Raw genomic sequence first — 22,974 nt, forward strand, 5'->3', positions numbered from 1 at the left:
CATATTTTTATTTGCCAAGACACCAAAAACCGGCATCGTTGTGAAGCTAGTTCAGTTTTTCACAATTACCAAAAGACATTTTTTGGACCGTCCACCCATTTTCTCCAATCCCCAAAATGTAATTAAGCCCATTGATCAAATTGACCTTCCTGCTAAACTTTTGCCAAAACATACTCAGAGTCAATCCAATGAAAAACAGTCATTACACACAGCATCGAAGAAAGGAAAACAAACCAATCTGATGGTAAAGCTGTTGAGAGAATATTTATTATTCCCAATAGAAAAGTATTTTCCTATGCGCATATTTTAAGAAAGATTTGTTGATTTGATTGGTTTATAGTATTTCACATTAAGTACAATTCATCAGCTGACACTTGTCCGTTTTTACACAAACATTTGAGACAACGCAGAAAATGTCATTGCTTATTTTACAGATATTTATATTGTTACAATACATATAAGACCCAAACACTTAACAAAACAAAAACAGGTTGACACTCTCTCCATCATTGCACTTTATGTACATTTTTAACATGCTTCTTCAAGTGTCCAGACTGCGTAAAGTGTTTCGGGCAATAAGGGCAAGAATGTGGTTTCTCTCCCGTATGGATGTACTTGTGTCTTTTCAGGTTGTTCTGGTCAAAAAATCCTTTGCCACAATAGGGACACCAGTGCCTTTTCTCGCCACTGTGCCACCTCAGATGCGCATTGAGTTCCACACTCCTTACAAATCTCTTTTCGCACAAATGGCAGTGGAATGGTTTCTCCCCCGTATGGGTCCGTATGTGGATCTCCACATCTCGCTTCGTGAAGAAGGCCTTGTTGCAGAGCTGGCAGACAAAGGGCTTATGTTTGCCATGGACCATCTGGAGATGTTTGTTGAGGCCAAAACCATAGACGAAGCCTTTGCCGCACTGCTGGCAAATGTGGAGCCTGCCGTTGCGATGGACGATGCAGTGCCGTTTGAGACCCTTGGCGTCGGGAAAGCTTTTCCCGCAGTGCGGGCAGCAGAAGGGTCTGTGACCCGTGTGGAGACTGAGGTGGCTCTCCAGGGCAGCGCCGCTGCTAAGGACACGACCGCATTCCTCACACTGGTTCTTCAGCAGCTTCTTACCCACGACGGATCGAGGCTGCGCGGGTGCCACGACAGTGGGAGCTCTGACGTGCATGCTTTTGCTAACTCGCACTTTGTTTTCCGTGGTGCCGCCGCTACGGTGGTTCATGAGCTGCTTCGCTTTCTGCACTTTGGTTTGCGTATCTTTCAGCACATGCTTAGCTCTTGCTGCTTTGCTATTCTGCATCTTGATGTTATTTTCTTGCACGGGAGATTTCAGATTGAGTCTCAGCTTGTTGGCAATGCTTTCCCCAGTCTTATTTGAAGCGCCAGCGTTTTTAACCCATTTTGGCATTTGGGGAGTTTTCCTCAGTGACCAGTTGGACTCGTCGAGTTTGGACGTTTGTTCTCCTTTTGAGAAGTTGCGACCGCCGAGAGAGTCGCAAGTGGAGGGTCTGGGATCGTTGGTATTTAGAGCGCAAGCAGTCGGACTGACGAAGCTCTTACGATTCTCAGCTGGGAATTTGCTCTTCAGAGGGGCGCTGATGGCTTTAGTGGATTTCAGACACACAGCGGCGGCTCCCGACTTGATTGAGCTTTCCGTATCCCGACTTGCGCTCGGCTCTGTCGCGATGGCGGCGGGGTGTCTCACACGAGGTTCGTCTTGAGGCAAAGCTGACCCGGGACTCGGAGAAGAATCTCCAGAGGCAACGTGATTGGACGTACAATCACAAAGCAGGGCTAATTTATCCGTCGTTAGGTCAGTTGTAGTCGAATTTGAGCGTGGACCTGATTCGGATGGTTTACTTGCGGAATTTTCAGCGATGGAATTTATTGAATCGCATTCAATAGTATGTCCCAATATTAGGTTGTCCAATGGGTGTTTTGTTGTTGGGCTTAGGTTTCTTTCGACGTCTGGCGGCGGGGCGACAATTGATACGCCGTCTGTAGCGTCTTTAAGAGCTAACCTACACAAATTTACGATGGGTTTGGGGGGGATGACAGACACGGGCTCAAATGTAGTCTGACTGTGAGGGTAATTGATATCTGTACTTACTTGACAAAAGTCCCCTTCTGGCCCAGGAATAGGCTCACGGCTGGACCCCTGTTCATTTGTACTAACATTCTCCAATCTTGGTTTCTTGGAGCTGAAAATCTTTTCTAGAAGTGGCTTTGGATTTGTTTCTGCTCCTTTTGCCCGCGAGCGTGTTCTCAGGTGAATTCCCAGACGGGCCAAAAAGGACATCCTCTGTGGCTTAGTCCTGTTGTCTGGGCTGGTCCCTTCACAGGAACTTTGGGCATCTGCAGACTCACTGGTCAACATCTACACAACACAAGAAAATAGCATGTTAGTCAGGTGTTGTGTGTCTTTTTTCTTTTTCAAGTTTTCTTCCCTTTTTAATTGCCAAACCTTAAAAAAAAAAAAAAACAGTTTCAGACAAAGACCAGTAACTCCTAATTACCTTTTGGGCGTCTTGGATTACAGGTGTCACAGACAACTGTGCGAGGAACTGAGTTTTGGTCATTTGCAAATGAGGATCACATCTGTCCTTGATGACGACGGGGAATTGTAAGCCCTGCACTGCAGTGTTGATGACGTCCTCATCCAGACACAAACTTTGACACAATCGCTCAGATACAGTTGGAAAATCAACCTTGTTAAAGTCCACGATTGTTTTCTCCAAGTCTGGTGCCTCTCTCAAAGTAGAGCGTGGCAACGTCTCTGAGACGTTTAAAGTTTCAGCAACTGTTGTTAATGATGCAGATGGAGAGATTGTCGTTTGTGACGCCTGCTCGCTGCTGTCTGGCGGGACAACTTCAGATTGCCTTTCACGAGGAAGCAATTGTGAAAGCAAAACGGATCCAGTGGATACTTCCAGATCTGACAACTTTTTCAATCTAATTACCGGAACGAGTGGAAGACTCTCGGAAGGTCCGCTCGCCGTTGTTGCTGCTGCTGCTGATGATGCGGCCGACTCTTCCCCGGGAGTTAGTTGTGAACTTTGGTGAATGCCGGTCGGCTGTGATGAAGGTTCCGGTTGCGACGATGGCGACGGGCAGTTTATGGTTGCGCCTTCAGATGGCAATGTTGCCACTTGTTCTAGATTTTCGCAAACGTCTGTCAGTTGCGACAAACGCGACAACGGCGAGGCTGGCGATTGTTCCGCGGGAGTTTTTTCTGGACTTTTACAAACGCTCGTCGGCTGTGCCGGTTGCGGAGATGGCAACCGGGAGAAAAAATATGACGTCTGATCGCTCAGCGACGGCGTTTCCTTTTCATCTAAAGTAACGCGAGCACCCGCGTTTGGATGCAGTGTCGATGACATCACGACGGCAGGTCCGACCGCATTTTGGTTCGTAAGTGCAACTCGTGCCTCGGACAGTTGCGGCGGGCTTGCGGCGACATCTGCAGCTCTCCGAATTATAATTGTAATTTTTTTGCACACTGTCGGGGTAGAGCTTTTTTCCGTTGAGCCGCTTGTTGGTTTCGACGTGACGAGGGGAGCGGCTGTCGTAGAGTTCGCGTCATCTTTCCTTTGAGAAATTTCCGATGACGACTTATTTTTGGCGGCGGCGACTGTGGACACGACAGCTGAAATCTGATTTGGGGACAGCGGGGCAATTGTACCTTGTGGATGAGTGGACGGCGATTTGGAAAAAACAAAAAATTTTTTGGGGACCAGCCCCGAGCCCGCCGTTATCTCGACTGCTTCCGCCAGTATGCTCGGCGAGCATTGCTCGGGTGACTTGCTTGCTGTATCGGTCGACGTTGGCGTGACGTCTGAAGAAGCAAGTTTTGGCTGGCGGCTATGAACGCTCGTGGGAGATTGGCAATTGCTGGATTCTGTTGGGTCAGTGTCACAAAGTGTTTCGTTTGCTGACTCCTCTCGCGCGCCCTCGTCGCTTCCATCGAGAGTGCGCTGGTCTTGTGCCGTTTGCTTTTCTCGTGTGGGGGTCTGATTCTTTGACTGATCCATGGCTTCAACCAGTAGCATGGCATCCTGTAGCATCGCAGAGCTCTCACGTATCCCGGGAGGTGGTGACGAAGCTGTGGGACTAAGAGATGAATTCTCCACTCCGTCGTGCGATGCGGCGCCAGCTGAAGGTAGCAAAAGTGCTTCCGTTGGGAACTTTGGCAGGTGTTTCACTTTGTCTGAGGGCTGTTTTCTTTTTCTTCTGTTTTTAATGACTTGCTCTTGTGCGTCGCACATGGTTTTATCTTCCGTCAAACATTTGATTTGCTCTTCTTCTGGCGGTTGCTCCAACAGCGTTGTTGGCTGACTGTTTTGTTGCCCCAATGACGGGAGCTTCATTTGAAACTTTGACTCCTTCGACTCTCGGCTCCCCAATCCAGCTAATACTTGTCCAGCGTTGGCTATGACTTCCATTTTGTCTTTTGTTGTAGCAACTAAGTTAAGATAATTTACTACCTCCATTGAGTCTTTCTGCACCGCACGTGAACTGTGATCCACCTCCGGACAAGGGTAAACTTTGGTCATTTGAGTGTCATGGCTTCTTCTGAGCTCTTCATTTAAGCATTGCCGACCAATCTCAGGGCCGTTGGTTTCATTTCCACGAGCAGATGCTGGTGGTGGATCTATAAAAAGGTAAAGAGGAAAAGGCAAGTAAGACATTTGTCCAAAACCTTTTCAAAGTGTGTCACTTTTGACTTCTCACCTGCAACTGCGCACAATACGTTTTTGCTGACTGCAACGGCTTCAGAATCCTTTCAAATAAACAGAAGAGGGAAAAATAAATATAACACCATTTTGAAACGTCAAACAAACAAACAAAAGATTTCATTTTGTTGATATAGCGCCAAATCAGAACAGAACACACGCACACACACTTAAATATACTGTAACCAGGACAACGTGCTTGCTAACAAGCTGTTCTCAGTTTGGGGACCATCGATCCTTAATATTGTGAACTTCTTGTGAATATGATCTTATTAGTAGTTTGGTATGGTAGTTTCAAGGCTACCATAAGTCAACCAGACTGAAGCAACCCAACCTCACCCCTGACAAACATGTAAGCACCTTATGGTTTGAAAGCGAAACCGTCTTGAGGTTAGAATTTCCTTCTTTTGCAGCAGCGTCATCGTCGTTTAGCAGAAGGTACACCATTTCCTCTTCATGACACTGTTTGCCTCGGTCATTTAGGATTTGGCCCACTGGTTCCACCAGTAGAAAAACTTGGCCAAGGTCTGCAAACATGTACACAACATGAAAATAAGATTGTAAGTGTATTTATTATATCTCAGAGACAAGGTATCTAACACGCTTCAAAAGTACAAACCTGTCATTTACAAGAGAATTGCTTCTTTGCACTTAATCGTCTGTAATGCCAAACTACGGCTGTCTTTATTCTACTCTGTTTACAGGACTGTCCCTCTTCTTAATCACCAGTCAATATTTTCCGAGGAGAATATTATGACATTACCTAGAGAAAATTCTTAGCAACCCGATAACGAACAATCCGATCGTGACTGGTATTGAACAAATGTCAGACTTAACATGATGAAATGATTAAATAAAATAGAATTCACATTAAAGTTCTTGTTTTTAACAAGCATGCGAGGCATTATTTTTGTTCATAAATAAAAGCACAAAGTTAAAATGTCGGCTGCTTGCTCTCTTTTACCCCATCACACGTGATGGAAATAGAGTTTAAAACAGGTTGTATCAAAAGCCTTTGAATTTGGAAGACAATGTGCACATAAGGAACATATTATTTGGTTGCTCTTGGAAGACTTACGCATTTTGGTTTAGGGCGTATACTTTGGTGTTTTGCTCGGGATACACACGGCTGTCGTGGCTCGCCGACCGGAAAAACAACGGATATAGCGTCACGGCGCTACGTTCAAAGACCCCTCAATGAGGGTCACTTCGAAGTCAATGCACTCTGCTTCGACCAAAACGACTTTGACGCATCATTTGGGGAGCTATAGTATCAAACACTATTCTATAGCATTTAGAGAAGACAGAAGCATGGAAAAACTCACCACACTGAACTGCTGAATCCTGCATCGTCGAGCGGCTTCTTTGGCCGGGAACACTGATCGCAAAGCTTCTCGCTTCCGCCTTTTGTCTGTTTGTACGTTTGAGGGCCTCGTTCTCCGCCTTCAGCTTCGATATTTCTGCCTTTAATTCGTCAACCACCGTTTCGAAAAGTTTGGTTGTTTCCGTAATAGTACTTTTCACCAGAACCTCCATGAAGGAGGCGTACTTCGTTTGAAAGCGGTCCGTTGACATGTTGGTACGTTATCCTTTGGTGAGTTAGAGAAAAAAAAAAAAGAAGAAACGGCCCAACTAGGAACGGTTGGCTCCGTCGAGTTGCGGCGTGTGCGGTAGCTGTCTTCAAAATGGCTGCCAGGCACGTCAAGTCTTACGTCACATTTGCTCTGTCCCTTTGTTTATTGGTGAGTAGGTGGCGCGTTATCGCCACCTATTGTGCTGGAGTGTGATCGAAAAAATATTTTTAGTCCTCCACCCACTTGCTGCCTGCTCCAGTTATGTTTACTGCCTTGTTAAAGAACTTAATATTATAATAAGAACCATTTTAATGAGCTTCACCTGTAGTACCAAAGTATTAGCTCTTAATTTCAAAGTTTGGTGACACCCAAATCAAATACAAGAAGTTCAAATGTATTATTGCAATAGTACATATTGTAGCGTTTGAAAAACCAGGAGAACACTTTTCTCATATTTGAAAATGAGTTTATTTATTTCAATGCCACTATGTACATTTTCTATGGAGCCACCCTAAGGGCTACTACAGCGTTTCATGGCCTTCGTCACTGTGACGTCATGGTGTTAGCTGGAGGCAAAAAAAAAAAAAAAAAAAAAAGGCAGGAGTAAACACTTTCATGTGGAAAATAATCACCCGTGCCTGCTACATCCTTGTCCTTTGTCCCTGACATTGATTTTGCAGCACAAATGTCACACAACTGATCCTCCCATGTGTCCTACCCAAGGCTATTTACATTTTCTCTTTTTAAAAATAGTGCATAAACCAAATTAGTCTTCATTATTGGCCGTCGTTATTTGTCGACTGAGCATCTGCTGTGTTGGAATGGTGGGGGAGAACGAGTCAGTGATTCCAAAGCAGGCTCCGTTTTTTCTGCAGCTCCAATGACCTTCTTGTCTGTTTCTTCGCCATGCGTTCTTGTGTGCATTCTTAAAGTTGACCTTCGAGAGAATCTTCTATCACAAACTAAGCAGGGATAAGGTTTCTCCCTTGTGTGCGTTTTCATGTGTTGAGTCAAATTTGAACACGCACTGAAACTTGAGCCACAAAGTGTGCAGGTGCACGGTTTCTCGCCGGTGTGCGTTCTTGTGTGCATCGTTAAACTTGCCTTTTTACAGAATCTTTTACCACAAACTGAGCAGGCAAAAGATTTTTCTCTTGTGTGTGTTCTTGTGTGTATTAACAGTTCTCCTCTGTCAATATATTTTTTGCCACAAACTGAGCAGGCCAAAGGCATTTCTCCATTGTGTCTTCTTGTGTGTGTTGTTAAATTTGTCTTCAAAGAGAAACGTTTGCCGCAAACTGAGCAGGTAAAAGGTTTTTCTCCTGAATGTGTTCTTGTGTGTACGTTTAAGTCCCCATTCTGACTGAATCTTTTACCACAAACTGAGCACACAAAAGGTTTCTCCCCCGTGTGTGTTCTTATATGTGTTGCTAAACCTGTCTTTAAAAAGAATCTTTTATCACAAACTACACAGGCAAAAGGTTTTTCTCCATTGTGTCTGCTTCGTGTGTGAGTTGTTAAGTTCGCCTTTAAAGAAAATCTCTTACCGCAAACTGAGCAAGCAAAAGGTTTTTCTCCAGTGTGTGTTCGTGTGTGCCTCTTCAAACCGCTCTTTAAAAAGAATCTTTTACCACAAACTAAACAGGCAAAGGTTTTTTCTCCATTGTGTCTGCTTCTCGTGTGCGTAGTTAAACCTGCTTTTAAAGAGAACCTTTCACCACAAATTGAGCAGACAAAAGGTTTCTCTCCAGTGTGTATTTTTGTGTGTCTAGTCAATGAGAACTTGTTGGAAAACATTTTGCCACAATGAGAACATTTGACGAATTTCTTGTCAGCGTGATGTGTCTTTTCATCTTTAGAGAGTTCCTCTTCATTATCACCGTACGACTGTGACGTTACGTCGTTACCTTCTGCGAATGAAGCAAAGAGGCTTTTTAATTTTGAGTTGTTTCCATCACCTTCTTCACTCTTCACAATAACACCAGTCAATGGAGACTTGGTGACATCATCCTGTTCTTCTTTCATGTGACGGACTTCTGGCAATCCTTCCTTTATGAAGTGTGACAAATTTGGCTCCTCCTCTTGAATTTGCTGCTTTGGATGATGATAATTACTGATGTCTGCAAAACAAGACAAACAGACATGGTTCGACCTTTGCCCGTCACATAGTCACATAGAAACAAAAGTTCAATAATCATTAACCGTGTTTATGATACGCTTTATTGATCATTGGAGGGGCAATCAGGTGTTGCAGTAGTTAGCAGTTCTTTTCTTTTTGGGCATTCTTTTCTTTTTGGGCATTTTATAAAGGTCATTTTCTTTCAAAATCTTCCAAGAGAATTTGTCACGTAGAGAGAGAGCTGGAATCCTATGCAAAAATGGTTACCCAACAAGTGAGAGTACGTGCACAAACCTGCTCTGTGTAATTTCGGCTGGTTGAAAACAGTGTCCAATCTTTGTCCATCGTTCTCTTTTGACCGATTAAGGTCTTCCTCGCACTCTTCTTCTTTCACAATTTTTGCACACATTTTCTCACGACATTCACATCGCGTTCTCCTGAGCGACGTGACGCTAACAAAGGCTTCTCTCTAGCATCTTAGCTAAATTTATTAAGCTTGGTCGAGAAGCTTTAACGAGCAGCCCGCCGCCCTTGCTCGGACACAAATATTTCATTGATGACGTTTCAACTATCGATGAACGTCATCTGTCGAGGCTGCAGTACGATCAGTACTAATTCAGTACACATGTTTTAGTGACATTAATGTGGTATCGTAGCGAACCATATGCGGAAGTATGGCTCAACCCAATGTAGTACGGCAACTCTACTTGGACAAATCACGTGGCTGTCAGCGAGCAAGAGAACTGTGTGTTTGTGATACGAGCCTCTTTTGTTACTACTTCCAGAAACTGGTTGCTGTTGCTCAAGATGAAGAATGTTTTGCCTCGTTTTACGTTTCTGTAAAGTGTTCTGATAAGGCAAGAGCTGTTGTGAAAGTGCATAGTTTGGCCAAATGGACTTGCCGTACTGCTTCCGCTGCTGATCTACTTCCGCGTTTCCCGAGCCACACGCACTACTTTAAAGGAGTCCCCCCCCCCCCCCGATTTACTGCACAAAGCTACCGACACGGGACGCTCCTCTGTTAAAGTCCCAGAGACACCGGTATATGTATAAATCGGTTTTAGTTAGCTTATGGGCTTATAAATATAAATTGACGATCGAAACAACGAAAAGGAAGCTGTTGCTCTGAAAAAAATAATTTAAATTTGCCGCGCAGACGAGTTTGACTGCACCGAGCGGACCGGGGAAGAAGCCGGAAGTGACGTTTCAAGTTGTTCGCGTTTAGCTTCAGTGAACGCAAACAAAAGTATGTCGAAGCGTGGAGGCAAAAGGTGTATCGCTATGGGATGCAGTAACACCAACGAAGCAGGCGTATCGCTTTTTTTGTTTCCAAAAGACGAGGGTTTGAGGAAACAATGGACTGAACAGGTACAAACGACGCGGAAAGACTGGTCTGGTCCTACGGATTATAGTGTTCTGTGCAGTGCACATTTCCAGGAAACCTGCTTCGAACCTGGACCCCTTATGAGGATCAAACTTGGCATAAGTACACGGTGCAAGCTAGTGCTCAAAAAGGATTCTGTCCCAACAATTTTTTCAAGACCAACGACCGTGACCTCGCCTATCCATGTTGACAATGCTTCTGCTGGTAGCCCTAGCCAGACTAGTGGCCATAGTTCCACCCCAACCAGGGCTACAAGGCCAGTCACAGACCAAGAGCGGACTCCATTTGGGAAGCCTAGAGGTGCTTTTGTCAAACGAGAGAGGAAAAGGGTAAGTTTAATTTTAATTTAAGTCAGGCCACTGTACCAAGAATAATACTAGTAAATAAATAAATATTTTGCAGACATCATTCATCAGGAAATAATTAATAAATCTTTCTCAGTTCCCAGAGTTGGGAATTTAGACTGGATATGGTCCTTGTAGACAGGATTTTAATAGAGAGAAATTCCCAGAAATTGCTTCAAATTTTCTAAACCCCCCCCCCCCCCCCTTATAATAATAATAATACAGCATTTATAATGCACCTTTATCAGTGAAATCTTTCAAAGGCGCAGTGTTAAAGATATGATTTGAGAGCTTTGCCTTTGTTGAATTTTTTGCGATTTTGGTGTGTTTGAATTTTTAATGGGTAGCGGTAGCGGTTTGACATGCCTGCACAACCCACCTGCCTGCCTCCATCCCACCCCCAGCTGGGCTGCTATAAAACCATTTATGAGACCTAGGTACCTAATAATACCCACACAAGTACAACATTTTGTACTACAAGGGTAAAATAAATCACTTATTGCAAATGGGGAATTTTACCCTTGGAAAAATACCTTCTCCAGCCCAAAATATTGTAAAAAAATAACTGTCTTGTGAAGGCTCATTCCAACAAGAATAAATGTATAAAATCAATGAAGCACATGGAATTGAAATATGTTGCATTCCGTTTAACATTGATCTGTTTAAGGTATGGAATTTCTAGATTATGTATAATTGTTAGATAACAAAGAAATTACTATACTAAACATATAGCATAAGAATATATCTATATTTATCATTTATGTGCAAATGTTTTGTTAATATTTATATGCAATCTACTTTACAGATATTAATGTGATGCATTGTATATATTACAGGTGAGCCAGACAGACCCTCCCAAACTTGTAAATAGAAAAGTACAAGCCAACATCAGGAAAAAGACCAAAACCAAGACTCAAGGTACTAATGTTACATCATTTTATGTACTTTTATGATTAATATTTGCAATTTCTTTTCCAGTACTATTTCACCGCTATTTATTTTGTCTATTTCCTTGAAACATTATATGTCAAGTACAGTAACTTTAATGTTTCTGCGTCAAAAGAGGTTTCTGAATCGGATAAAATGATGCTAATATTGTCGCTAGAAACGGAGCTGTCGCTATCATCCGCCATGTTGTTTGGGTTTGTTGAGATCCGGATGCACAATTTGTGACTTCACAGTCATGGCGCCACCGGTGTGGCTGCGTGCGGAACCCCATCGATAAACTGGCATTTCATTTTAGCTTTATTCTTAGTAATCGGTGTCCATTTTTAATTTCCAATGCGGCAAATGTGTTCTCTTTATACATTCTATCAAATTCCGTTCTAATTGAGAGGAAAAAAAAAAGAAAAGATGTCTCTGGGACTTTAATTCTTGACAAACATTTCTGCCTCACCTTTACACATGTTCTCAGTAAACATGCATCAACAGGAGTGCGCAACATCATGGTCACACCATGTTTATTTTTCTTCTCGTGTCCCACAGACATCCGTGAAGAGGACCTTCATCCTGTGCAGCAGGTGCACACACACATGAAAGAGGAAGAAGATGGAGAGGGCCACCACATCAAAGAGGAAGAAGAGGAGGCAGATATCGCAGACTTTCCAATGTCTGTCATCGTCAAGAGTGAAGATGATAATGAAGACTGCAGCACAAGCAATGCAGGTTCAGTACAACCACCATTGTCAGGGTTAAATCAGACAGAGGCTAGTGCAGAACCAAAAGCAGAATGGCCGTCAGTCTTAACAGACGGTGAGTTAGCGCTTGGAGGTCCACTCCGGCCAGGGCTTGATTTTTCTTACCCTAAAGAGTTTTTAGAAGAAATGGATTTGGTTGCAGATTTACTATCAAAGCCATTTTCAAGCCGGACTTTTCAAGAAAAGCTGGACATTGTTAAGCAAGGTCGGGCAACTCCGAAGTTAGCAAGCCTGTCACAACCGGGAAGAGGATTCGTCCGCCACTTTCAGTCCACGAACTACGAGCGGTACCCCTGGCTCACAGGCTCGGAGGAAAGCTGCAAATTGTATTGCTGGGAGTGCTTGTTATTTGCCACTGATCGACATGGTGTTTGGAGCCACACTGGATTTGGAAATTTGACTTGCCTAACCAAGGCAGCGACGAGGCATCAAAGCACTGCCGGACACTTACAAGCAACGGTGCTTTCGAAAACTTTTGGGGAAACCAGAGTGGACGTACAGCCCAGCGAGCGAGCGCGCAGGGAAAGGGAGCTCCACAACGAAAAGGTGAAGAAAAACAGGGAAATCTTAAAAAGACTGATAGACTGTGTCATTTTTCTGGGCAAGCAGGAACTTTCGTTTCGGGGGCACGATGAAAGGGCCGGAGGAAACTATGCGGAGCTTCTTTCTCTCGTTGCTGAGAGCAACACGGATTTACATTACCACCTGTCCACTAATAAAGTGTTTAGTGGGACGTCGGACATAATACAAAACGACCTGATCGCTGCTATTGCTGAAGTGATGGCGCAAGAGATCAGAAGGGAAGTTAACAACGCACCGTTTGTCTCACTTATGGTGGATGAGACGACGGACGCGAGTAACGCGGCAGCGCAGCTCGCGCTGGTTCTGCGTTACGTAACGGACACAGGTGTCAAGGAGCGCTTTGTCAGATTTGAAGATGTTACCAGTGACAATGCAGGTCTTATCATCCGATTTTTGCTGGAAAATGAATGTCTGGGTAAAGTTGTGGCACAGTGTTTTGACGGCGCGGCGGCCGTCATGTCTTCTGGATTAAACGGGGTGCAGGCTAAAGTTAAGGAGAGAGCACCTTTGGCTTTATTCATCCACTGCTATGCACATCGCCTCAGTTTAGTATTGACTCAGGGGGCCTCAACGCTTCAAGAATGCAAGATCTTTTTCGCCCACCTCAATGGCCTTGCTGCGTTTTTTTCTCGATCGCCTCGGCGCACGCAACTACTGGACGAAATCTGCCAGCGACGTCTCCCTCGTGTGGCACCGACACATTGGCACGACACATCCAGAGTGGTCAATACAGTCTTTGAGAAGAGAGATGCTCTGAAGGAACTGTTTGATCACATTCTGGAGCATCATGGCGAGTATGATGAGGACTCTGTGCGCTGTGCTGATGGATTGAAAGCACGTCTGGATGATTTTGAGTTTTGTTTTTTGCTTCACACATTTAATGGCATTTTTGAGTCCTCGGATGTGCGCTTTTCAATACTACAGGACAAGATACCCGACGTACCGTTTTGTCTGGCAAGGGTAAAGGAGTTTTGTGACACCGTTGAGCGAGAGAGGAGCCGATACGAGGAGATCTACCAGGCCGCTGAACGCGCCGCGAGCGCTCCGAGCGCACAAAGAGGTCCAGCGCAAGATCCTCGCGTGCACTACCGCCAACTCCACGGCAGGATTCTGGGTAATATTATTTGCCAGACACAGAGCAGATTTCAAGACCACGAAAAACTGATCTTTGTCTCCCTCCTCGACCCCCAGAAGTTTGGGGAATACCAGAAACATTTCCCGCACGCAGCCTTTTCCAGCTTAGCACAGAGCCACGGAAGTCTTTTCGATCTGCCTCGGCTAAGAACAGAACTGACTGTCATGTATGCCATGGATGATTTTGTAGGAAAATCTCCCACTGATCTTCTTGACTTCCTTCAGCAGAAAAATCTGAATGAGAGCATGGGGCAGCTGTACACATTTGTGTGTTTGGCGGTGACCATCCCCGTGTCCGCTGCTTCTTTTGAAGGGACATTCTCAGCCCTAAAGCGTATTCGAACTTATGCCAGAAATACGACGGGGCAGGCTCGACCTTCAGCGTTAGCTTCCATGGCGATAGAAAAAGACTTCTTGATGGAACTGAAACGCACGGATGATCTGCACAACAGAGTCATTGAAATCTTCTCGAGGAAAGAAGGGAGGATGGATTTTGTGTACAAATAATTGCAATTTTATCAGGTTACTTTTGATGCTTTTTTTTTTTATGTGTGTTGCAGCTGTACCTGCAGTAGAAATTGTATTGCCATAAAATAGTTAGACTGACCGGTCTGGCTATCATGAGCATTAACTGTGATGTAGGGAAGAAAATCTGTTATGATGACATTGTTGATGAGTTTGCCTCAAGAAAGTGCAGAAAGGGACACTTTTGATGGTAAGTGTTATTTTGCAAATGGCATCTATTTACTTTCTACAAACCTGTTGTATTTGTACACTTGTGTAGATGCTGTTACTGAGGTGGAGCAACTGATTGTTTCAAACGGACTAATTGTTAGTTTTTTTCCCATTAAACTTAATTTGAGTCCGTCAAATGATGTCTCTCTTGTCCTGGGGGCTGGACGACTTCAATTAGGGGCTATTTTCAGTAGGATGATTCGGTGATGCTCCGGCTTCATATACACGACACATTCGTTCCAAGATGTCACTTAAAATTATACTAATTGTATAATAGTTTAGGTGTCGTACAGGGAAAAGCAGGAAAAAAATAAAAATCTGCAATCACACAAACTTCCATGTAGTTTCCTGTGACGTCATAAACCCACAACCAATCAGGCCTTGATACGAGCTCAGATGACTTCCTGGATATTGAGATTTTTTTTCCGCTGAAACCTTATGCAAACTGTTCCCCTGCACTATACTTTATTAAGGAATATTTCTATAATACAGTAGGAAGTACTCGACTCAGTACGATGCATCACTGCTTTACTAGACTTAAAGATCATTTATGAGTTCTGGGTAACTAATCTCGCTGCAGGCTAAAGCTATTTTAGCTTAGCTTGTTAGCCGCTAACAAAGAGACGCGTTTGTCGCTAAACAGCGATCAAATGTAAAGTGTGTCAATATCGCGCGACTATGTGTGCAAAAGGTGCGAAAGACGAGTACAAGGTGGAACTTTATGGAACAAAAGAGGAGATCAAGCGACAACGTCATCTACTGGAGGATGTTTACAAGAAGCCTCAAATTGAGTTACACGGAGCGGGTTTGTTCACTTCTCACTTGATATGTTTAAACCGGTTTTACTTCACAATTAAAGCCTCGTTTAGGACGTCGAACATTTGGGGCGCCGAATAACGTCACGAGAGACTGACACTCATAACACTCATTCAGTAAATAGATATTCGATATTCATTCATTTACTTTCTGTGCAGTTTATCCTCACAAGGACAACTAAAAGGTCATCTCAAATTTGGGGCAATCTAAAACATGACGTAAAAAAGAAGTTGTCATCTTGACAGTTGCTGATTTTTGTAAGAACTACATTGCTTGAACTTCACGATTGTTCATGTTCCTGATCAACATTGTGCCAATACAAAGTTACTGAAATAGTTTTGACAGAGCTAAGCTTGATTTGACCAAACCTTATGGATGTTTTCTTGTGTCCTGTAGATGACAATGAAGAATACCTTCATCTTGCGGTGCAGGAGTCAGAGTCCCCTTATTTTAAAGAGGAAGAGGAGGAGGCTGATATCACCAAGTTCCCACTGACTGTCATTATTAAGAGTGAAGATGATGATGATGATGGAGAGGAAAGTGGAGACCACTGCGGAAGCTCACAATTAGATAGCCTCCTAGCTCCACTATCAGAAAATGACGACATGACGTCACACTCTCCTGACACTGATGATGATCGTCATCGCTCCCAAAATGATAGGACATGTCGTGCGGACAAGATACACCTGAAATGCACACAGTGCGGAAAAACATTTAGTTCAAAGTGGAATTTAAAAGTTCACCTTAAAAGTCATAAAGGAGAGAAACAATTCACCTGTTCAGATTGCGGTAAAAGATTTGCCAATAAGGGAAATTTGAACGTACACACAAGAATACACAATGGGGAAAAACCTTTTTCCTGCTCAGTCTGTGGCCTTCGAGTAACTCAAAAGAGCGGTTTAACAACTCACATGAGAATACACACTGGGGAGAAACCTTTTAGCTGCTCAGTATGCAGCAAAAGCTTCTCTATAAAGGGTCATTTAAGACGACACACCAGAACACATACAGGAGAGAGGCCCTTTGCCTGCTTAGTTTGTGGTAAGAGATTCTCTATAAAGGGTCATTTAAGAACACACACAAGTATACACACTGGTGAAAAACCGTTTACCTGCTCAATCTGCACTTTCAGTTTCAGTGAACGTTCCAAATTGGTCAAACACATGAGAACGCACTCCGGGGAAAAACCTTTTTCCTGTTTAGTTTGTGGTAAAAAATTCTCTGCAAAGACAAGTTTAGTAAGACACACAAGAATGCATAATGGCGAGAACCCCGTCGTTTGCTCAGTGTGCAACTTGAGTTTTAACGATCGCTCTGGATTGATTGAACACAAGAGAACGCACAGTGGAGAGAAGCACTTTAGCTGCTCGGTGTGCGGTAAAAGATTCACTCAAAGAGTGCACTTGACATCACACACAAGAATACACACTGGCGAGAAGCCGTTCAGTTGCAGTGTGTGTGAGAAAAGATTCTCTCGTAAGGACCAGGTGAAGAGACACAAGTGTGCTGGCCAGAAGAGCGCCACTAAATGAAGCTTTAGAAACTATAAAACTGCCACGCTAAAAGTGTCATCTGGAATAAAACAATCATCATTTTTCTTGATGTCTTTGGTCAAGTCATTGGAGTTATTTTTGGTTTGTTTTTGAACACCTCCACACCTGCAAGAAGCAGAAGTGCCTTGTCTTCCAGATAGAAAAGCGAAAGAAAGCTAGTTCCCGAGCGCCGTGGCGTCAAACTTGTGCGTGTCACCGCGCGGCGTCTCATTGGCAGAGACGAGATGCTTGGGACCTGATTGGGAGGAGTTTTCCGGCTTCTGCGACAAACTTTTGGAGGACAAGAAGACGTGGGCCGACGCTCAGCACTCAGGACTCCTGGCGCCTAGCTGGTGTCCGTGGGTTCCCGAGTGGAGCAAGCGTGGCTGAAGACGACTTTGGTGCGCTGTCTCGCCTCGCCCAGCCTCGTTGCATGTCCAATCCATCCTGCGGCTCAAGCTGGACTCCGAGACTGAAACCGTCACGCTGAGCTCCCAACTGGACAGCGACCAGGACCAGCAGCAGCAAAAGCAGCTGCGCGTTGCCCCTATCCCCCCCTGCAACCTGGAATGGACTTCAAGGTAACACAGCACGCCGCGCACTCGCCTGGGGCTTATGGCTCCTAAAAAACATGTTTTTGAGTGCCGTTTTGATTTCTACCTTTTGAATTACAATTCTCTCTCTCTCTCTCTCATGGCAGCTCAATTAGATGTTTCAAAATCCCCAGTGGTGCCAAATGATCTTAACTCATCATGGTAAATAACACATTGATAAGACTAGTCAAATATTTTATCAACAATACCGTATTTTCCAGACTATAAGTCGCTGCGGAATATAAGTTGCACCGGTTATAAAATGCATAATAAAGAAGAAAAAGACGTACATATAAGTTGGTCGCGTTTTGGGGGGAAATGTATCTGATGAAGTCCAACACCACAAACAGACATGTCATCTTGAAAGGCAATTTCAAATAAAATAGGCAACAGCAGGCTGAAGGGTAGGCTAGATACAATTAAATGCATGTATTTTAATTAAGACCAACGATTTTTTTAAGTGTACCAATGTATTCTTTTTAATAACATCACCAAAAGAGCCATATCTGGCTCGCGAGCCATAGATTCTCGACGCCCGATCTAGAATGTCATTCGTTGCTCTTCTTACCAGCACACTTGTGTTTGTTCAGCTGGTAATTAAAACTGAAGCGTTCATCACACACACTGCAACCAAATGGTTTGTCACCAGTGTGTGTTCTCATGTGTTTATTCAAGCCAGAACGATCAATGAAAGTTAACGTGCAGACTGAGCACGCAAAAGGTTTCTCTCCGGTGTGTGTCCTCGAGTGCGTTTTTAAGTTTCTCTTCTCAGCAAATCCTTTGCCGCAAACTGAACAGGCAAAAGGTTTTTCTCCAGTGTGTGTTCTCGTGTGTGTTCTTAAATGTCCCTTGTCAGAAAATCTTTGACCACAAATTTCGCAGGCAAAAGGTTTCTCTCCAGTGTGTGTTCTTGTGTGCCTAATCAAACTTCCCTTTTCTGTGAATCTTTTATCACAAACTAAGCAGGAGAAGGGTTTCTCTCCTGTGTGAATTCGCATGTGAGTTGTTAAATGAATCTTTTGAGTTACTCGGAGACCGCAGACTGAGCAGGCAAAAAATTTCTCCCCAGTGTGTGTCCTTGCATGTGTCATTAAATGTCCCTTTTGACTGAATCCTTTACCGCAAACTGAGCAGACAAAAGGTTTCTCACCAGTGTGGTTTCTTAGGTGATTTGTTAAACCTACCTTTACACAGAATCTTTCATTACAAATTGAGCACGCAAAAGGCTTTTCTCCTGTGTGTGTTCTTGTGTGCCTGATCAAACTTCCCTTTTCAGCAAATTTCTTACCACAAACAGAGCAGGGGAAAGGTTTATCTCCTGTGTGTGTTCTTGTGTGTACTCTCACGTGTCCCTTTTCAGAGAATGTTTTACCACAAACTGAGCAGGCAAAAGGTTTCTCCCCAGTGTGTGTTCTTGTGTGTCCTATTAACTGTCCCTTTTGAGTGAATCTTTTACCGCAAACTGAGCAGGTAAAAGGTTTCTCACCGGTGTGTGTTCTGGTGTGTACTTTTAACAAATACTCTTTGGCAAACGTTTTGTCGCACTGACAACATTTCAAGCGTTTGTCTTTGCTGCGACATGTCACGTCACCTTCAGCATTTTCGTCGATATCAGCAACAGAAGAGTGGGACATGATGTCGTCACTATCGGATAGCGGTGCTAAGAGGCTCTCAGCCTGGGATACTCCACAGTGGGATTCATCCTCCTCATCTTCACTCTTTACAATGACAGTCAACGGGAAGCTGCTAATATCATCGTCGAGCTCTTCCTCTTTGATGTGACCGGGTTCTTGCTCCTCTTCCTCTTTATATCGAGGTGTCTCAGGCTGCTGCTGCACAGGTTGAAGATTTTCTTCACTGGTATCTGAAGAACACAAGAAAAAAAGACACGCTTTGGTACAGGCAAGAATGTTGACGTGTTAAAAAGAAGGGTGTTCAGAAGTGCGTGACGTCACGGAAAAACAATCTTTGTGGACACGTTTGAAGTGACCCTTTTTCTGCTCGTAATAACAAGCAAGCACTTGTCACAAGTGAACCAACCTGCTCCATGTTCATCTTGAGGCTTCTGGAAAACAGCCTCCAGCAGTTGACGTTGTGGCTCTTTATCCTTCTTTGTTCCACAAAGTCCCTCGTCATACTCTTCTTTCACACTTATTGCCCACATCTTCACTCGACCATCACACACTTGGCTGTTTAGCAATGTGCTAGCGACTAGCGTGCTATAATAAGCTAAGTTAGCCGGAGAAGCATCGACGTGGACGGTTCGTAAGCTTAATGAATGATTTTTTTTCCTCCAGTAAAGTAGTAACGAACGACCAGCGTCAGGAAATTATTACGTTGGTACAAATTGCGAAAGACTTATTCAACGAAGCGCGAGTCGAACCTTATTTGTTTTAGCTCAGCGATGTTCTTTTGATTACGCACTATGCCTTGCTCCGCCCACTACAGACGTAACGGCTTTCCCATTGGATGACGCGCGTCCATGTCCTGTTCTCATTGGTGGGTTTTTAAAGAGTCAGGATTGATCCGTTCTCTCTTTTCTGCGAGCCTTCCTGAGATATAAATGTGTTTTGCGAAGTCTCAAAGAACATTCCAGATATCCACAAGTACTAGATAGGAAAACACTGTTTGGAAATTTGTAGTTTAATTCGGGATCACATGGACTAACCCTCAACAGCTTATTAATGACTTCATTGACCGTCGCTCGTCTCACTGTTTTTGTGTGTTTTCAAAGCACCACTTTTACTGAAGCTTTTGCTACAAACTGAGCATGAATACTTTTTCGCCCCATGCGTTTACTCAGTCCTGAACGAGCATTGAAAGATGACGTGAACAAAGAATAGGAAAAAGTGTTTTTTACCTGTGTGTATTCTCATGTGTATTGTTGAATCTGCCTTTGTAGAGAATCTCTTATCACAAAATTCACAGGGAAAAGGTTTCTCTCCGGTGTGTGTACTTAGATTTGCCTTTGTTGAGAATCCCTTTTTAAAAACTGAGCAAGTAAAAGGTTTTTCTCCGGTGTGGGTTCGCGTGTGATTCTCCAAACTGATCTTTTGAGTGAGTCCAAACACCGTGCATGTGTAAGGTTTCTCCCCAGTATGCGTTCTAGCGTGTGCTATTAAATATCCCTGTACTAAACGTGGCACACACAAATCCAACTTCAGGGGCCCACCAAAGTGAAGGACATTGGGATCGAGCCACCCGTCACCGAGCTAAACCGATCAGCGTCGATTCTCCAGTTCAGAAGGTGGTGCTGATGCAGCAAAAGTTGTTGGACAACTGCCGAATAAAAGACGAAGAAGAAGCAGAAGCGTTGCACGTCTGACGTCACTCAGACAAACCTTCGAAGCGTGCTTGAGAAACTATAGTTCCAGAATCCGTGCTGAATTTACCAAAGCTGCAACACTGCAACTTCATCATTACCGACTGCAGCAAACTTTTCTTACCAACTCGTCTCCGGATAAATTCGTCTTGGCTCATCTTGAAGTTTTTTCACGCGAGTTTAGCTTAGCTTTGTATAGCTTAGCCTAGCCAAGGAGCCGCTAACAAAGAGACGCACTTGTTGGCACCGCATCACTGACCAGAGATCAAGCGTGAGTGTGAATTGTTGTGAGTATCGTATGAAAATGTGCGCAAAAAGTGTGAAAGACGAGTATGAGGCGGACGTTTGCGGACCACCTAAAGAAGACCACGGGGGACTACGTCTACTACTCGACGCTATTTTCAAGTTGCATCAAGACGAGGTGTTTCACAACAGAGCAGGTTTGTTCACTTCTCACTTATTAAGTAACAAGAGTATATTGGGAACAACGTTCCTCATTCAATTAAATCCTCACGTCTTGCTCCATATTCTACCTTTGAAAGATTTTTTCGATGTTCGGTTTTCCTCCTTGTATTGTCAAAGCAACAAAGACAACATGATGCAACAAAGGGCACACATACGACTCCACCCCGAACTGCTGACATGAGAGGCCTGGTTCCGAGGTCCGGCTTCAACCAAAGTGTTTAACAAATTATTTCAATTTCTGGCAAATAAGTCTTCACCTTCATTTTTAATGTTAAACAGCGCCACCGTGATTCCCAAACCGTGTAATTATATATTTTTCTACACGAGGCATGAGAATTGAGCAAAGCTTGACTTTACCAAACCGTGTTTTGTCTTCTTGTGTCCTTGCAGACAATCATGAAGCCCATCCTAAGCAGCAGGAGAACGACAAGGTGCAGGAGACGGACATCACAAACTCTCCGTTGACTGTCCTAACAATTGAAAATGATGAAGATGGGGAAGGTGATGGAGAGTGTCGCGAAGGCTCACAAGCACACGACGTCTCGGCTCCACTATCAGACAGTGACGCTATAACGTCACCCTCTGCTGAGACCGATGACGATGATGATGATGATGATGAACACTCCGAAGGGGACAAAAATACTGGCAAAAAACATGTGAAATGTTCTGAGTGTGACAAAACCTTTTGCAACAAGTCTTCGTTAACGAGACACACAAGAATACACACGGGAGAAAAACCTTTTCTCTGCTCAATTTGCGGTAAAAGATTCTCCATCAAGGGACATTTAATTACGCACAACAGAACCCACACTGGGGAGAAACCTTTTTCCTGTTCAGTTTGTGATAAACGATTCTCTACTAAGGGACAGGTAAGAACGCACACAAGAACACACACTGGGGAGAAAAGTTTTGCCTGCACAGTTTGTGGTTTGAAAGTGAATCAAAAGATTCACTTAATAACCCACATGAGAACCCATACAGGGGAGAAGCCTTTTACCTGTTCAGTTTGTGATAAAAGATTCTCTGTCAAGGGAAGCTTAATTAGGCACACAAGAACACACACTGGGGAGAAACCTTTTGCATGCTCAGTCTGCGCTGCACGATTTGGTGACCATTCAGCCTTGGTTCATCACATGAAAACACACACCAGGGAGAGACATTTTGCCTGCTCAGTGTGTGGTCTTGCATTCACTCAAAAGATAAGCTTAACAAATCACATGAGTACTCACAATGGACATAAACCTTTTGCCTGTTTGGTTTGCGACAAAAGATTTCCCAGAAAGGGAGATTTGAGAATACACATAAGAATACACACCGGGGAAAAACCTTTTAAATGTGCAGAATGTGGTCTTGGATTCACACAAAAGATTAGTTTGACAAATCACATGAGAACACACACTGGAGAAAAACCCTTTCCCTGCTCAATCTGTGGGAAAGGATTGTCTACCAAGGATCATTTGAAATTGCACACAAGAACCCACACTGGAGAGAAACCTTTTGCATGCTCAGTTTGTGGTAAACGATTCTCTGTGAAGGGACAGTTGCGAACACACATGAGAACGCACACCGGGGAGAAACCTTATGCCTGCTCACTCTGTACCTCAACATTCAGCGACCGTTCAGGATTGAATCATCACTTGAGAAGACACACAGGGGAGAAGCAGTTTTTATGCTCTGTTTGTGACAAGCGATTTGTTCTAAAAGGAGCTTTGACATCACACATGAAAAAGCACACTGGGGAGAAACCATTTAGTTGCAGTGTGTGTGAGAAACAATTCCCCCATAGGTATCAGCTTAAGAAACACAAGTGTGCTGGTAAGAATCGCAGTCAGTGAAGCTAAAAAGAGTGCCTGGGAACCAACTTTTTGTGGCAAGCTGTAAACGCATACCATAGATGTGATCTGAAATTAAATTCTTGAAACTGAACGTGTTCGGTGTCTCTT

At 43.9% G+C, this 22,974-nt stretch overlaps 5 protein-coding genes across 8 annotated transcripts; 2 read left to right on the forward strand and 3 right to left on the reverse strand.

Annotated features, from left to right (window-relative positions):
* Positions 1-245: 245 nt before the first annotated feature.
* LOC125966953 (uncharacterized) lies at positions 246-6,410 on the reverse strand. The gene is made up of 5 exons (XM_049717560.2): positions 6,060-6,410; positions 5,095-5,261; positions 4,733-4,781; positions 2,518-4,652; positions 246-2,378 (listed from the first exon to the last, which is right to left on the reverse strand). The coding sequence occupies exons 1-5, from the start codon at positions 6,307-6,309 to the stop codon at positions 507-509; spliced, it is 4,473 nt and encodes a 1,490-aa protein (XP_049573517.1). The 5' UTR covers positions 6,310-6,410; the 3' UTR covers positions 246-506.
* Positions 6,411-6,752: 342 nt separating this feature from the next.
* LOC125966985 (gastrula zinc finger protein XlCGF57.1) lies at positions 6,753-9,131 on the reverse strand. Its single transcript, XM_049717634.2, has 2 exons — positions 8,722-9,131; positions 6,753-8,428 (listed from the first exon to the last, which is right to left on the reverse strand). Exons 1-2 carry the CDS (start codon positions 8,834-8,836, stop codon positions 7,098-7,100), a joined length of 1,446 nt encoding a protein of 481 aa, XP_049573591.1. The 5' UTR covers positions 8,837-9,131; the 3' UTR covers positions 6,753-7,097.
* A 276-nt stretch (positions 9,132-9,407) lies between these two features.
* LOC125966958 (zinc finger protein OZF) lies at positions 9,408-16,721 on the forward strand. 3 transcript variants are annotated; one of them, XM_049717570.2, is made up of 4 exons: positions 9,408-10,140; positions 10,992-11,073; positions 11,641-14,283; positions 15,516-15,652. In XM_049717570.2, the coding sequence occupies exons 1-3, from the start codon at positions 9,676-9,678 to the stop codon at positions 14,073-14,075; spliced, it is 2,982 nt and encodes a 993-aa protein (XP_049573527.1). In that variant the 5' UTR covers positions 9,408-9,675; the 3' UTR covers positions 14,076-14,283; positions 15,516-15,652. The 3 variants fall into 3 exon arrangements, with proteins under 3 accessions (XP_049573527.1, XP_049573529.1, XP_049573528.1); XM_049717572.2 differs by lacking the exons at positions 9,408-10,140; positions 10,992-11,073 and having other exon boundaries at positions 14,080-14,283; positions 15,516-16,721; XM_049717571.1 differs by lacking the exons at positions 9,408-10,140; positions 10,992-11,073; positions 11,641-14,283 and adding an exon at positions 14,671-15,108 and having other exon boundaries at positions 15,516-16,721.
* Positions 16,722-17,695: 974 nt separating this feature from the next.
* On the reverse strand, positions 17,696-19,703 carry LOC125966986 (gastrula zinc finger protein XlCGF57.1-like). The gene is made up of 2 exons (XM_049717635.2): positions 19,285-19,703; positions 17,696-19,108 (listed from the first exon to the last, which is right to left on the reverse strand). Exons 1-2 carry the CDS (start codon positions 19,406-19,408, stop codon positions 17,793-17,795), a joined length of 1,440 nt encoding a protein of 479 aa, XP_049573592.1. The 5' UTR covers positions 19,409-19,703; the 3' UTR covers positions 17,696-17,792.
* An 827-nt stretch (positions 19,704-20,530) lies between these two features.
* On the forward strand, positions 20,531-22,877 carry LOC125966976 (zinc finger protein 84). Of its 2 annotated transcripts, none has more exons than XM_049717611.1 (2): positions 20,531-21,006; positions 21,422-22,877. In XM_049717611.1, the coding sequence occupies exons 1-2, from the start codon at positions 20,865-20,867 to the stop codon at positions 22,864-22,866; spliced, it is 1,587 nt and encodes a 528-aa protein (XP_049573568.1). In that variant the 5' UTR covers positions 20,531-20,864; the 3' UTR covers positions 22,867-22,877. The 2 variants fall into 2 exon arrangements, with proteins under 2 accessions (XP_049573568.1, XP_049573569.1); XM_049717612.2 differs by lacking the exon at positions 20,531-21,006 and adding an exon at positions 21,230-21,333.
* Positions 22,878-22,974: the final 97 nt, after the last annotated feature.

This window comes from Syngnathus scovelli, chromosome 4 (genome assembly GCF_024217435.2).
Source record: "Syngnathus scovelli strain Florida chromosome 4, RoL_Ssco_1.2, whole genome shotgun sequence".
In the NCBI taxonomy this organism is placed as follows: domain Eukaryota; kingdom Metazoa; phylum Chordata; class Actinopteri; order Syngnathiformes; family Syngnathidae; genus Syngnathus; species Syngnathus scovelli.